The following is a 16,218-nucleotide window of genomic DNA, read 5'->3' on the forward strand; positions in this document are numbered from 1 at the left end:
CGCAGCGCGGCATGCTGGGAAATGGAGTCCCCTCTCTCCTGGGGTGGCGGCCATGCGGTGCCGGCCCGGCCGCGTCTCCGATCCCCGGCTGAAGCAGCGCATCAAGCAGGTACCGCCCGCCTGCCGGGGCACCCCAGCACCCCCGGTACCACCGGCACCCCCGGTACCACCGGCACCGACAGCCGGTTCGTGTATCTCCTCTGGCTGAGGGGCCCTGAGCATCCGGCCCGCTCAGAGAGGACCAAACCTCGGCCCTGCCTCTGAGGGCTTTCGAAAGGTTTTAAAAAGCCTTTAGAAATGTCTACTGGCTTATTTTATTTATTTTAATTTTTTGTAAAATATTTTTTTCTCTCGTTCCTCTACCCTCTTTAGTAGCTCTGGTCTTGAGGCTGGCTGCTGCTGCTGCATGTGAAATGAATAGGGGAAAAAAATAGACTTAAAGTATTTATGTATATATGTGTATGTGTGTATATACACACACACGGTGTGTATCTGTGTGTATATATATGCGTATGTCTATATATGTATATATATACATGTAGTATATAGGTATGTGTATGTAAATATATGTATATATGTATATATTTGGACCTTAGTGAACTTCTTCAGAGAAAGGGTGGCTGGACATTGGAATGGGCTGCCCAAGAAGGTGGTGGAGTCACCGTCCCTGGAGGTGTTTAAGGAAAGCCTGGATGTGACACGGTGGTGTTCGGTCACGAGTTGGTCCCAGAGGTCTCTTCCAGCCTCATTGATCCTGCAGTTCTGTGATATTGGCAGACGCTGTTCGTATTTGGAAACAAGCACAGTGATGTTATTGAATAGCTGAGAAAAGGAGAAAATGGAATTACTTCCCAAATACATGTGGAAACTACAGGGAAAACTGTGATTCCTTCAAGTGCCACAGTGTGTCACATCTTATGATAGTTTATAATGACTTTGCATCTTGAATACCAGGTTTCTGAGCCTCTGTATAGATGTACTCCACTTCTAATTCCTTAAAATGAGACAGTGATTGCTCAAGGAAATTGACTTGGTTTGATTCACAAGATCACATTGAGTGTGTCTGCACTTTTCCAAAGTGGAAAACCCAGCTGGGTTTTTGTTAGCCTTGATGTTTTGTCCAGGGCAGGAGCTGCCCAGGGGTGATCTGAAGTGCAGCATAATTTAAAAAGCTAAATATATATGTATATGTAAATAAATTTGATTGTTTTTTGTAGAGTTATTAATTTAAATGATGGTTTGAAATACTCCTTGCTGCGACATTTGTGATACCAGATATTTTAGGATGATTCTATATTTTCTTTCCCTTTTTAAAGAAGGAACCCATCTTTATGATATCAAAAGTTCTCGCTGCTGATTTGGAGAGTGAGGGAAGGAAGCAAGTGGAGTACAGTTGTACATGAAATTTAGTACATTTTTTCACACTTTCATAATTGAGATTTGAAAATGGGTTAGATTAGCTGCTGCCAGAGCAATAAAAAGGCTTGATAGAATTCACCTTATTACTATAGTTCTCTATAGTATTCTCTGAAATGTCTTGTAGAGATTGAAGTTGTTCTTATGAGAGTATCCATGCTGATTCATGTAGATGGTTTCATTTTTAGGGAGGGAGATCTAAACCAGAAGGAGGATAACTGAGAGGAACCAAGACATTAAGATGGTGTGTGGGCTACAGAGGCAGCTTTCTTGTTAAATAAAAGAAACAGAGCTGACCCAGCAGAAGTCATCAAAGCCCCCAAATGTAGGATGCTGCCTTTCTGCAGAAAGCAGAGCTCCCCAGTAATCTGTGCTTTAAAAAACATTTCCCATTTCATTGGGAAATACCGTCTGGTGTGTTGCAAGGCAGCAGAAAGCTGATTCTGATTTTCATCTCAACTTTTAAGGAGGGCAGAATTTAAAATAGGCATATTTGTTGGAGCTGTTCTGGGGAAGTGATTGACAAAGATTTTATTCTCTGCTTAAAATTCTTCATTTCAGTATCTTGCAAGTAGCAAATGCGGGGAGTATGTTGACATTGGAATTCTAGCATCTGATTTGCAGAAAACCTACAGGTGAGACAAGATTTGTCTTCTTCTATCCTGTGTTCAAAATGTAGAATATATTAGTTTGTTCTTCTACATTCATGATTAAAGTTGTCATTTTCTTTATGTTGCCTTCATTACCAGTTGTTGAGATTGTTTGAAGCAATAAGATTTTTTCCCTCTGCTGAGATATTTAATAACTCATATTTAATTAATGCGTTGGCATTGCAAGATCTAGTTGTGGTTTGGGTTTTTTTATGGGTTGATTTTTTGTTTGTTTGTTTTAAATAAAAAGCTGCAGATTCACTGCAGCATGCTGGGGTTTACCCCAGTGAGTTTAAAATACGGGGGGAGATAACACCTCAGTGCAGACATGGCAGGGAGTAGAGGATCCAGTAAAACACACCTTGCTCGCTTGCTCAGCAGGACAATCACATTTTCACCCAGGTAGTTTCTAATAAAGAACCTGTGTGGAAGCTTGGGAATCAACTTCCCATGTACTTATTCCACTGGGAATGACACTGTGTTGAGGGAAAAATCAGTTGGTGTAACCTGTTTTTTTGGTTTTTTTCAGTGTAGATTATGGACGAAGAAAAAGAAACGCCTTTAGAATACAAGTTGCAAAAGGTACCTCTGTTAATATTGTGTTCAAGGTGCCAAATTTATTGATTATGCTTTGGCTGTTAATTCTTAACATGGTTGAACCTTTTCTTGCAGTGTTTGAAATAATCAGTAATGAAAAAGAACGCGAAGATTTGGCAGTTTTAGAATCTGAACATGTGGCAAAAAGAGCAAGACAACAAGAGAAAAATGAGTAAGAAGAATTTTTACCACTAGATCAATAATGCCATTGCTGCTACCATTTCTTTAAAGCTTTCTGGGTTTGGTTTATTACATTTTGGTTATTTCAAGGGTGCAGGTGGATCCTTGATTTCCCATAGGCTTGTTTTCTTCAGAAGTTGCCTATTGTTACTGGAGACTTTTTTGGTGCTGAAGACAAGCAGATATTAGAGCCAATCATGATTTCTCTGTGTTGGGAACATGCAACCCTGAATTAGTGGGCAACCTTATGGCTTCCTTGATAGTTTTCCACATAATACCCTGTTCCTCATGTGTTTCAGTTCCTTTGTTTTGTTCTTAATCGGTTTTGGGTGTGAGAGATACTGGGCACATCTGAGAGATGAGACTACCAGACAGGCTATTCAGAGTAAATCACCAGTGGGTGTAAGATGGGAATGAAGATTTCCTGACTCCTAACCCAGTCCACAACCTCATGGAGTGTTCTGTTTTCTCTAACCTGGGATAGATAGTAAGGATCTCATAGTAAAGTAGGACACTGTTGTCAGAGAGGTTGGTCTGGTTCGGAAGTGGTTTGCTCGTATTTCCCTTGGTGAACTGAATCAGAATTGAACCTGCATCACTTTTATACAGGTCTGTCTTTCAGACAGGTTGACAAATTGATCCAACTCATTACACACTTGGAAAGGATGCATTTTTTAACTTTCTGTGGTAGAAGATTATGAGCATGGGAGTCAGGAATTTGTCTCCAGCATTAGGCTATATACCCTGATTATGGGGAGCCACATTGCAGAAATTGCTTTTGTTTTATTTTACAGTTGTCTCACTTGCAGTTCTGCTCTGATAAATTAATGGTTTTTGTCTTCCTTCCCTGTTAAGGACTACTGGAAGTGGCACAGATGACTCTGACTATGATGATTATCCAGAAGATCTAGTAAGTTGTATTTTATTGTGATTGTGTTTGTAATACATGATTCTATGTTGTGAAACTGCACTTGAGGAGTTTAAAAGGGGAGATGGAGATAAGGTCTAGTCAGAACTGGCAATTCCAACCCAGAATCTGTGGAGGTGGAAGGAGGCTGTTTTCTGAAGGAAAAAGAGGAACTTGTGGTGGGGAATCACTTTTGGGAAGGCACACTGAGAGCCTGAACTTGACTATCAAATAGATGAAGTGATTGAAGGAATTGACATCTCCAACTACTGCCAAAAGAGGTGCCTGCCATTCACAGGAGTCATTCCAGGGTAAATTGCAAAGACTACTGCCCCTTCAACCAGCACATGTAGGTTTATATGCAGTCATTTGGTGTGGGTTGGAAGATTCATTGCCTGTTTTCTCCAGCAGTGATAATGCTGAACTATGTTTATGAAATAGTTTTCGTTGACCTCTAAGTATAAATAATCCAAGTTAAAACCTGTCCCATGTATTTTCTTTATGTGTAAATGTGTAAATCTGCAGTCTACAAATCAGATGAACAGTTCCCTGCTAAACTTATACAAGAAAGGAAATCCTGATTCTGTTCCACCCACTCCAAAAAGTGACCCAGTGGAGACCTCTCCTTGTGTGACAACAGCACCTCAGACAAGCACCCTCACACCAGGATCCAGAGGCGAAAAATGGATCTCTGATGGTGGCTGGTACATTGATAAAACTCCTGATGGGAAAGACTTCTTCATTGACCTTTCTGAGGATGGGGAAGGAGAGGAGAAGAGGCTGATTTCTGAGGTACTTTGTGTTTCACAAACCCGAGGTGTTCTAAGCAGATGCATGAATAGAATTGGCCCATTTCAAGCACGTTTGTACGGAAGGCAGAAAGTCACCAAATAATGAGTTGCTTCCAGATTTTTTTTGAGGAAAATGTAGTTCTTAGTATGAAAGAGGCCCAGATTAATGCCCATACTGAGAGAAAGATGAGTGGAATGTAACTGTTTTTTATTGCATTTGCCAGTGACCAGCCTAGCTGGCGTGTGGCTTGCTGCAGCCACAGTCTTCCTTAGTGTTCCTGAGCCAATGGTGAGGTTTTAGTGACCCTGGGGAAAACAGGAAACTTCTTTTTATTTCTTTTATCCTGTAATACTCCTTTTCTCACATGCACTTAACTTGTGCTAGCACTGAAGAATATTTTCTTATACCCCCTTCTGACTTACTGGAAATAAAAATTGTTTCCAATGGAGTAAGTACATTTGTATAGTTGTATTCACCCCAAAGTGGATTCTTCTATGGCATGCAAATAACTGGTGTCTGATTCTGGTTAGTAGTTTTGAGGGATTTTTTGGTTTTGGTTTAGTTTTTTGCTCATTTCTATGTTCTCTTAACACAAAAAAGTGACTATTGTAATTAGCCCATTTAAAAATAAGGCAAATCCAAAGTATACAAAAAAGAGTTTCTGCAAAAATAAGTGTAAGTTCCTCCCTTGCTTGTTGTGGTTTGTATAATTTGTGTAAGTTAAGCATCATAGACAAACATTTTGTTCTTTTAAGTTTTTGCAGAAGTTCACTGACTTGGAAAGTTTTGTGTATATAATTCTGCTTTTATATCCTAGAAATCAACAGAATTTTCTGTCTTGGAGAGTGAAAGAAAGAAGACAAAAGGCAGGAGAGCAAAAAGAAAAAAAGGAGAATTTCCAGATGTAGATGGAGAAATTGAATCCATGTTACTTAAGAAAGGTGAGAAACTATTTTTGTTATGTTTCTCCAAACAGAGATGGTACTAGACCATAAGGTCTGTTGCCAGAGGAGTATTTTCTGATGTGCAGAGAAATGACCCTAAACAGTTTTTAAAGGAAATTTAGCCTTAATGTTGTACTAAAAATATATTGCAGTCCTCTGTCTACTGCTAAAGAAATAATGTTACTCTGTGTGCTTAGCTTTTTGTTTAGGCTGAGTACGTTTTGTTCAGTATTAGCAAATACATTTATACCATGGCTAAATTTGTGTCTTTTCCCCCTTAACAGTAAGAAATAAGGGTTCAGAGCTTTACCACCCTTCAGTGAAGTTTGAGGATGTAGGAGGCAATGATGAAACATTAAAGGTTAGTTAAAATTTTACTGGTGGGCTACAGGATGGACTGAATAAAATGTGTCATGAAAAATTACAGAGAAGAAATATTGCAGAGTTCATCTGCATGGCACTGAGCAAAGCTGCTTATACCAACAGGAAAAAGGTTGTTGGTTTTTCTCTGGTTAAATTTTCTGTAAGCAGTCACTGAATTCAGATTGTTAAACAGAATTGGTTTTATTTTGCCCTGTCTATAAGAATAATTTCTGCAATTTAAATTGAGATTTCTCTTGTTATTAACAGGAAATATGCAAGATGCTCCTTCACATCCGTCATCCTGAGGTTTACACCCACTTAGGAGTGGTTCCACCTCGGGGCTTTCTTTTACATGGGCCACCTGGATGTGGGAAGACACTGCTGGCACAGGCAATTGCTGGGGTGAGATGGCTTCACATTTACAGTTTCTTCCTTTTTTGAGTTACTTCTAGAGGGAAAGAGAATAATCTTTCAGAACAGACTTGAGCTTTTCATTGTATCCATCCTATGATAGTCTGAAATACATTAATCCTTACTTCTTTTGTTTGCATTCCATCTGAATCTTTACTTGATAGAACCTCATACATAAAGAATCATAGTGACAAGGTTTTATGTGTGATTTAACTGTTTTGAGGCATTCCTAGAACAAAGCAACATAGGCATAGGTGCTTTGAGAAGGGTATAAAGAAAGATAATTTTGGTTACATTTACCATACTGACTCAAGTCTAGACTCAACCTTACTGCTTTTTATGAGGCATTACTTTGATTCTGTTGGGTGACATCTGTTGAACAGCTGATTTCTGAATTCCAAACTGAATCTTGCCTTGTCTGTGTCATACTGATGTTTTCAGAGCACGTGACACTATTGGTGTTGATAGTTTTGGGGTGATGGTGAAGCTGCTGTGCCACTGTTCCTGTCTTGGATATAAATTTAAGGACTTTGAAGGGCTCTCAGTGATAACCATGGACATTTATTTTTCTTAATTACAGTTGTTCCTTAACTGCTGCTGATTATAGCCTTAAATTTAGATGCGTGTAAATTACTGACTTCTGTAGTCCAGATAAAGAATGTACTGATATCTATTCTTGAAATGTTGGTTACACCCTTCTGACATTGTTTCAAATATTTCAAATGAGAAGATTCAGATGTTTTCTTTCTAATGCCATATTGTAAAATGGAACCCTTTGAATAATTTGATGATATTTAATGCTTCAGTAAGTATTTGTGTACTGGAGGAGTACACATTTGAGGAAAGAAGCATGTCACAAGTGAAAAACTTTGAAATGAAATAAATGTAATGACTACTTCTTAATTTTTTTTTCCTTAAGTAAGAGATTTTCAATAGTGCTCTTTCAGGCAAATTATCTTCTTTGAGAGCCATGGCCTTGAGTTGCAAAAATTAGGGTTCCTTTTCTCTTATATGTTAAATTAGGGATAGTTCTCTTTTATATGTAATTCCAAGAGCTTGAAATAGGCTGCAACAACCGTTTTTTTACTCTTTTAAAGTTGCAGTTTTATTTATTTACTTTTAAAGCAGAAAACTTTGAGTGTGAGCTTTACAAGTACAGTCCTGCACATATATTTCTGGAACAGGACTCTGGGAACCAAACCTGCTGGGGAATACTTTCCACACTGCTAAGCAATGCTTTGTTACCCATTTTAAGTTGGATGATGCTCCTTGTCTTTTTAAAAATTCCTAAAGATTTGATTTTTTCCTTGAGTAATTTGTAATTTGTAGGTTTAAAAGATGTCATGTTGAAAAATATTTGTCCTCAAGGACAGCCAGCATGTCTAACCTCTGGATATATCATAAAATGTTCCTTGTTTCTTCCAGGAGCTTGAGCTCCCGATGTTGAAGGTGGCAGCAACAGAGATTGTGTCTGGAGTGTCAGGGGAGTCTGAGCAGAAGCTGAGGGAACTGTTTGAGCAGGCTGTGGTAAGACACCCACTGGAAATAGCTCTGTGAATTGTTTGTCTTTCTTTGTAAAGATTCATACTTTGTTGCTGTGGTTTGAATTGGAGTAAATGTGAGTGAGTGAATCTTTATCCTGCTACACACATGACTTGTCTCCCTTTCTGTGACCAGAATTCCATTGTGCTCTCATGATGTCACAGAGCACAAAGCTTGCTATTCTGAAGCCTTGACAAAAGATGGTTCATAGCAATGTAAAGAGAGCAACATAAATTATTTACATATTTAGATCTGCTTGGCTTGGTATATAAAAGAAAAAAATTAAGAGAAGCTCATTGTGCTTTTTTGTTACAAGGGGTTTTTGCTAGTTTTGTATGGCATGGAATTTGAGTGAATGTGAGAGATTTTAGGCTTTGGCAGTCTAGGTAGAAAGCAGGAAATTTGGAACAAACATGATAAGAGCAGGAGAAAAGTTGAAGTCTTGCTTTGATGTTACTTCTGGATGTAGTGGAAAGCAAAGAGAACAAGACAGGTTGAGATAATTTTAATTTAAAGAGATGCAGATGCTTCTGGTTTTTAGTATGGGGCTGATGTTTTATTTCATGCCAGTTTTCTGTTCCTGACCTCTGAAAATGTTCTGGTTTTCCAATTTCATTTCATTTTTCTACTGTTCCTTTAAACTGTATGTAGATATTTGAAGTATACCCCTGATCAGGGCAGACAGGTTGATTGCCAAGCTGTTTGTCATGTTCCCTGTTCATACTAAATTTTAATTTTTAGAGATCCTTCTTAAGAAGTTGTTTAGAATAAAATCACATAGGTTATGGCAAGGAGTTTTTGGAAATCGCATGTTTTGTATGCGTAGTGATCAAGGGGAGGTTGCTCTAAAGTGCTGTTGCAGAAATAACATCTATTGCATAAAATATGTCTGAAATAAAATCTCGATAGTCACTTGCATTCCCTTAAGTAGCTTTTTAGCTTAGTTTTGGCAGCAGTTTTTGTGCAGGGGCGATTCCTGGTGTTTTGGGTGCTGTGGGATCCATAGGAATCCTTTCCTGCTCTGTCGCAGCAGGAACGTCCACGAGATGGCGCAGCCGGCGCCTGGGAACACCCAGTGCACCACGCGGGTTTTTTACGGCTTCTTTGGAACAAGATTCCAGTGTTTTCCTTAAGTGTTCCCTTGCACTACTAGTGCTTTTTGGGAATATTAATAATCTTACATCAGCTAAGCACCGTTATGTTAGTTACATTAATTACTAATCCATATTATTGTTGGCTTTTGACGAAGTTAATGTAATTTTAGAGCACTTGTGGGAATTTCTCACTGCTCGTTTTTGCTCTTTGAACATGGTGGGGCTCTGCAGTAATCTTGAAGTTTTTCATGACCACCTACTGCTCCTTTTGTTTCATTCAATGTGTCAGTAATTCTACTCTTGAAATTCCACAGCTTTAATGTCACTAACAAAACAAACAACAAACCAAACCAGACCTTTCTTGTGTGATTGTCGTTTATGGACTTCAGCAGGCAGTCACAATGGAATATTTAGGGGAAACATAAGGCAGCAAAGAGGTATATTTAAATTTTAGCCAGTGTGTAGAGACACTTTAAATCCCATGCCTTAATTATTCCATAGCTTCAGACAGTGAAGTTTCATAGTCTGGTGACTTTCCAGATTGTCAGCAAGAACAACAGAATAGATCCAGGAGTTGGCTGTACAGCAGATTTGCAGTAAGAGTTACAGATCAGAGATCCTGATTCTTGTATTTATGAATCTCTCTTGTTCCTTAGTCCAGTGCTCCATGTGTCCTTTTCATTGATGAGATCGATGCGATCACCCCAAAGAGAGAAGTGGCATCCAAGGACATGGAGCGCAGGATTGTAGCTCAGTTCCTGACTTGTATGGATGGTGAGTTTCAGGAGCAGCTGTGCTAAAACCAGATTATAGGTATCAGGCTCACTCTGCTTACCTTCAGTAGTGACTTGTGCTTACTTTAGAGGAGATAGTGGCAATAATTTTCCTTGTTTTGACACAGTTTGCCTGGGGAGTGGTGGGAAAATCATAGTAAATTTGAAGGGGTGTTACTACAATATTTTCATAGAGGTCTGTACATCATTATATAAACCTGTCAGTTGTATAAACAGAAATAATGGGGGAACCTGTTAAATTTATTAATAATTAATTAATCTGTTAATTTTAAATTTTTTTCTTGATTGTGCAAAATGTAAGTTATAGGTAGTATAGACAGAGATGAAAAGCATTTCAGTCCGATTGTATCTCTGCTGATAAACTGATCACACTACTATCATGAACTACTAGTAAAGAAATAAGAATGAGAGAGTCCCAGAGATGTGGGAACAAAGTTTGGACAGTGACTATGAGTACTGACTTCCTTCTTTCCCTTAGACTTGAATAATGTGGCTGCCACTACGCAGGTCCTTGTTATTGGGGCAACAAACAGACCTGACTCTCTGGACCCTGCACTGAGGAGAGCTGGGAGATTTGACAGAGAAATTTGTTTAGGGATCCCAGATGAAGGGGCAAGAGAGAAGTAAGTGTTGTGAATTTAAACTTTCTTTTTAATACATTGATAAATAAGAAAATAATGTGTAAGTTAACATAAAAATAAGGAAAAGTACTTTATTGTGTTTCGTTCTATTTGTAGCTGTACACACCTGTGGGTCAGCACACACTGAAAAGTTGCAGAAGACATTAAGTGAGCACTTATTTGTCTTGGTGGTTGTGCCTACCTTTGGAGAAATTTCTTGTGTGCAGATCTGCTTTTAACATTATGTTAATGGCTTTTCAAGTGCCTTAACATTACAGATGATGGAGTCAAATGTATCTTTTCTTGTGTTCAGGAAGTTAACATTCTGTCTTTGGTGCTCCCTGTGTAACTATTAAATTAGGAACATAAATTAAATTAAACTCATTTGTACCTTAATCAACAGGCCTGGATTCTTCCATCCCCTTCCTCGTGGAAATACACCAGTCCAGGCATAAAGCTGAGCAGCAGTCATCCTGTGTTGTGTAATTGTCCCTTTTTACTCCAAAGATTTATGACTGTCAGACTAAGTTAAAAGAAATAAATCCATTTTTGCCTTTTTAATTAAAAAGGAACTGCTACTCATTTCCTCAACAGCAAAAAACACAGGAAGGGAAGTTTGAAAAACTTCTAGCTTATCTTGTTTTGGAAAGGAAAGAAAGGTTAAAAGATGAGTGTTTTTCTGTATTTGTGTTCCTGGAGGTGTAGGCTTACAGAGGCTGATGATTTTCTATTTTAAGTTCTTCTCTCCTCCTGTTTTCTGTTTTGTTTTGTGGAAGACATGGTGGTGTTGGTTTGTTCCCTTATTTTAAAATGGAGGGGTTGCATAAACCATCTGAGTCCTCACAGTGTGCTGATTTACAGGGTGAGTCTTGCTGAAGGCAAGGTTTGAAGTGCTTAGTTGTGGTTCTGCAGCCTTAGGGGGTGGAGTGAGATGAGAAAGTGTACCTGGAGATCCTGCTTTACCTGGTGTTTTCTTGTGCAAATTCAGAATGAGCTATTTGTAGTTCTGAACTGTTTGCACTTCGACTCAATTGATTGACTACAGCTCTTGTCAGACAGGTTGAAAAAATCTTGAGAAACAGGCTACTAGTCCTAATAAAGATTGAAAGGAAAGATGATGGAACTTTTAGTGGAGAGGGAAACAGATAAAATATATTGTAATTTTAAAGTTTTGATGAGTTTAATCACTTTTTCATAACTTTCCTGTAGTTACATTATTTGATTTAGAAATAATTTGAATTAGTTTTTATTGGAAATTAGAAGTATGTTACCAATCTGGATTTCTTTGGTTTGTGCTGCCTTTTAAAAATATTTTCCCAATGAAGTGGTATTTTACTGTTGTATTCTTGTATTCTGCTTTCAGTGGTCAGGGAAAGATACTGAAGGTTAAACCAGGGCTTCTCACACAGTCTGATTTCATTTGCTGCTTGCAGAATAGCTTGTTGTGGATGTTCTTCAACAGATGAGTTTTTAAAAAGTGGCATGGAACAGGCAGTGCAGGCTTAGGTTGCTAGGAGTGCAAGGTTAAATGTGTCAGTGGATAACTCGTGGGCATCTCTGTGGTACACTGAGACCTAGCCTGTCAGTTTTGAGTATAAGTTAGGGTTGAAAGGTGACCTGTAATACACCAAAACCCCTGATTAGCAATGCTTGGCTGAGGCTGTTGGTTTGTGTTTAAGAAGTGACAGGAAGTTTATAGCACAGTTCTGTGGGTTTCAGTGTTGGTTACTTTCTACTTGAGCAAAAACTTCCCACCGTGCTGCCTCAGTTCACGTGGACTGAAAGAGACATTAAATGAAGTTTGTTTTCACATGAAAAAAAACCAAAAAAACAACCAGGTAACAACTTTTTCTCCAGCTTTATCTTTTCTTTTTTTTTTTCCCTTACTTGATTAGAATTCTTCGGACTTTGTGTCGAAAGCTGAAGCTCCCGGAGTCGTTTGAATTCCGTCATTTAGCACGGCTGACTCCGGGCTATGTGGGGGCTGATCTGATGGCCCTGTGCCGTGAGGCAGCCATGGGCACAGTCAACAGGGTCCTGATAACATCTGAGGAGCAGGGAAGGAAACACACACACTCTGGAGGGAGCACAGCTGAAAGAAGCTCAGGGACAGGAACAGACATCCTGGTGGAAGAGGGCACCAACCAACCAGAACTTCCAGCTAAGGTATGTGTTCCTTGAAGCGTGTGTTTTTAACTTCTGAAGAGTTGAGCCATTCTAGACTTACGAAAGTCATCACTCATAAATTCTCAAACATCCACAGCCAACCTAATATTAAATTTTGATTTAGAAATGGCAGCTTCTGAGGGAGGAGAAAACTCCTAATGATCCATACAGTGGGTCTGGAAAAGTGGATCCCAAACCCCAGTCCTCCTAAAAATTATGTTCGTGTGTTTTTTCCCTGGGATTTTTTTGTTTGCTTTGTGCTGTGTTGTTTTGTCTTCTAGCCGAGCAGAGTTTCAAAGAGTGGCTGTATCTCTCTTCAAAAGTGTATTGACCGTAACAGAATTTTAAAAGCATCAGACTTGCACAGAGTATTTGCACCAGCTGTTTGCTGTGCCCTCAGTGAAACGTCTGTGATGATGCCTGAGGCTCTTCCCTAACCTGGTAGAGTTACAGTAAGAGTTACAGAAGTATTTATGCAGCCTTTGTTTGCCTTCCAGCTATGTGATTACTTGAGGTAAAATCACTCATGGTGTCTAGTACCTGTAGCAGGTTTGAGGAGAGAACCTGTTAATGTGCAGCACAACTGGAACTCTGTTGCAGAAAACAGTGTTTCCCGTGCTAGAATTATTCTCTGGCCTAAGTAACATGAAGGCTAGTGAAACAGAACAACTTTATATAGAAGCCTTTGGTCCTACTTCTCAAAATTTGGAGTCTGTATATGCCTTCATTATGTGCAGGCCTTCTAAAGATTTGTCTGGAGATAAGTGGGCTTAAATGCACGTTGTGCTCAGATTCTGTTTTTAGGAGGGCTGTCAAAGAGCCCTGTTGCTGTGATGACAAAAATCAGTGTAAAAAGCTGTAGTAAGCCTTTGTACTAGTGTAACATAAGCATGGTGCTTATACCTCCCAGTGCTTCCTGAGGCCTGCTGTGGCCAAAAGAAAGTGGGGAGGGGCAGGTAGTTGCAGCTTTTATCAACATCACCATGATCAAAGGGGTCATTGAGAATGAGGAAGTCTAATCCTAGCAAAGCCATGTTTTGATAGCTGACAGGAGGTTGACATAGTCTGATACAGGGTATTGTCATTAAAACCCTTGTATTATGTTTATAATGGAAAAATAAACATGCAAAACCTTTAAAAATCATTCACACAATTTGAGTAAACAAACCCAGTGGTCTTGGCTATTTCAGAGTTTCTCTCAATGGCTCTGTTAAGAAGAGGAGGCAGGACTTAAATGGAATATCAGGCATTCTAAGCACTTTGTATTTCTTTGTGGCCAGTTGCAGAGCTATCCTAGCTGAAATTGAGATTAAGTGATACTTTTTTCCTTATACTCCTGTAGGAAAAATGTTGAAACTGAACAGAGTTTTTACATTTATTTTTATTTTCTCTATGTTATAATGAAAATCCTGATAGTTTTACTTATAGTGCAGCACCAGTTTGCTTTGATACTGCCTTTCTGATTTAGAATGGGGATGCATTTATGTTGTGAATATCTAAAGTTCTTTGATGGAGTGTTTTCTCAATTCCCAATATGGAACTGATTGCAGAAATTGTAATGTGCCTCCCTTGGTCACTGTGGTCTGCAACATGGGGCAGTGCAGAAAAGCATTACCCTGCCTCTCTGTCCTGTTAGCTCAAACTTTATCAGGGCCTGATTATACAGGGTCAGGTCTAACCAAGTTGGGGAGTTGAGTTGTTTTGAAATCAGATGGTGTTAAATAAAAGTGGATCTTCTAGAAGTGTTTTAACTGAATATTCTGCAAATTGTTGGAATTGTGCTGTCCAGCAGTTTTTCACTTTCTCTTGAAAGGAGGTTCTTGTTAAAAGCAGAATTAATATATATAAATAATACATATTTTGGAAATTTCAGCATGGAAATACCTTTCTCCTGGTCACTGTGGGAGAAGCAGTAGGAAGAACTAGAAGGCAAAATACATGTGCTAGCTCATTTTCTATAGCATCTAAATCAAGATTTTAGGCTCAGCTCAGTGCTTTCAAACCTGTCAAATGTACACAAAGCTTCCCTGAAACATTTTTGTCATTTGTAGTAATTTGCATATTTTATATGTATTGTACATTATAATGTGATTGATAGTTGAAGTAGGGCTTTGAAAAAGCTGCATAACCATTTTCTCTCCCTTTCCATGTACCTTAAGGATGAATTGCAGAGACTTCTGGATTTGCTGAAGGAGCAGGCCCCCTTGCCTGAGGAACAGCTGCAGAAGCTGTGCATTGAAATGAATGATTTTATTGTTGCACTGTCATCAGTGCAACCCTCTGCCAAGAGAGAAGGCTTTGTCACAATCCCTGATGTGACATGGGCAGACATTGGAGCCCTGCAGGATGTTCGGGAGGAGCTGACTATGGCAATATTGGTATGTCCTGACCTTCCTTCCAAAGAGATTTTGCACTCCCCCCTATGCAGGAAATAAAACTGTCTGTTTTCAATATTCATTTAAGGTATAGGGGTATTTTGCAATATCTTCATTTAAAACATTCAAGCTTGTATAATTCACTTCAGAATTTGTTTCAAGTCTGGCATTTGTATTTAGTATTTTGCTTTTTGTATTCGTGCTTTCAGTGTTTGTATTGCTTAATCTTTGAGTATTCTAGAAGTTGTGTACGAATAACCTTGGTTATGCAACTGCCATACAAAGAACTGGGGACTACTCAGCTGGAAGCTTAGCAATCTTGCTGCCTATCAGAGGGAAACTTAACACCTTTAGGTAACTTTGGTGAATAAAATCTTTGTCTCTGAATAAAGATATTTCTCCCATTTAGGGGTAATTAGCAGTGCAAGATACTAAGGTGCTAAGGAATCTTTATTCTTTTAGTCTATAAAAAATTGGAATAAAGAACTTGCTATGAATGATTTTTCATCCAGCTATAACTAAGATGAAAAGTTTCTTGTTTTCTTCATGCCAGAGATAACAATGATAATTTCTTTTTAGGCGCCTGTGCGAAACCCAGAGCAGTTTAAAGCTCTGGGCCTGACTACTCCTGCTGGTGTCCTGCTTGCAGGGCCTCCAGGGTGTGGCAAAACACTGTTAGCTAAGGTAAGGCATTTTCTAAACATCATAAAAAACACTGGAGAATCTTCTTGAAATGGATGTTTTTGTAGGATGAGTCTGGATCATAGTGCAAGAAGTGGGCCTTTTGCACCACAGTTTATCAGAAAATTAAATTTAGGCCTTTGTGCTCAAGTTATTTGATTTTTCTTGCATGAAGTCACAACTTTGCTTGAATGGAGAGGGAATCCCTGCAAAACTTGATGGAGAAAAGTTGATTAAGGAAAAAGTATCAAAGATGAGAACTCTATTGGATAACCACTCTGTTATATATTTTACTGTAACCAAATATTTTACTGTAACTAAATTATATGTTTGGGAGTATTATGCAACTTCTACTGAAAATGCTTCTGTTCTGCTTCTTGAGCATTTCAGTTCTTACCACATCTCCACATAAATGCAGATAATCATGCAAATTTCAGATTGTTTCTCATTTTGTCTTCAGGTGCTCTTGTGGAGTTGAATATCTCTAACTCCCATAGTTGTTGGACATTTTTAGCTGGTGTGAGGGGTGTGAATCTGGAACTGCCTCATCAGAGAGGGAGAGAGGATTCATTGCTAAATTCCCCGCTCCCCTCCCACTCTTAATTGCATATAATTATACTTTGTACTGTTTTCTATATTTTGCAAACAGTTGCTAACTATATTCCTCCCCTTATATTTGTTTGTCT

General features: G+C 38.8%; 1 protein-coding gene across 1 annotated transcript in view; it reads left to right on the top strand.

The window, feature by feature from the left end:
* The first annotated feature begins 10 nt into the window (after positions 1-10).
* NVL (nuclear VCP like) overlaps positions 11-16,218 on the top strand; it is a 38,245-nt gene continuing 22,037 nt past the window's right edge. The window contains exons 1-15 of the mRNA XM_033053943.2: positions 11-109; positions 1,978-2,051; positions 2,596-2,648; positions 2,739-2,835; positions 3,699-3,753; positions 4,276-4,542; positions 5,360-5,483; positions 5,771-5,847; positions 6,117-6,251; positions 7,686-7,787; positions 9,553-9,670; positions 10,169-10,313; positions 12,206-12,476; positions 14,636-14,854; positions 15,431-15,535. Of these exons, the coding sequence (XP_032909834.1) occupies positions 53-109; positions 1,978-2,051; positions 2,596-2,648; positions 2,739-2,835; positions 3,699-3,753; positions 4,276-4,542; positions 5,360-5,483; positions 5,771-5,847; positions 6,117-6,251; positions 7,686-7,787; positions 9,553-9,670; positions 10,169-10,313; positions 12,206-12,476; positions 14,636-14,854; positions 15,431-15,535 (1,899 nt within the window). The 5' untranslated portion in view covers positions 11-52. The remainder of the gene's footprint in view (positions 110-1,977; positions 2,052-2,595; positions 2,649-2,738; positions 2,836-3,698; positions 3,754-4,275; positions 4,543-5,359; positions 5,484-5,770; positions 5,848-6,116; positions 6,252-7,685; positions 7,788-9,552; positions 9,671-10,168; positions 10,314-12,205; positions 12,477-14,635; positions 14,855-15,430; positions 15,536-16,218) is intronic.

Source organism: Catharus ustulatus, chromosome 3 (assembly GCF_009819885.2).
Source record: "Catharus ustulatus isolate bCatUst1 chromosome 3, bCatUst1.pri.v2, whole genome shotgun sequence".
Taxonomy (NCBI): domain Eukaryota; kingdom Metazoa; phylum Chordata; class Aves; order Passeriformes; family Turdidae; genus Catharus; species Catharus ustulatus.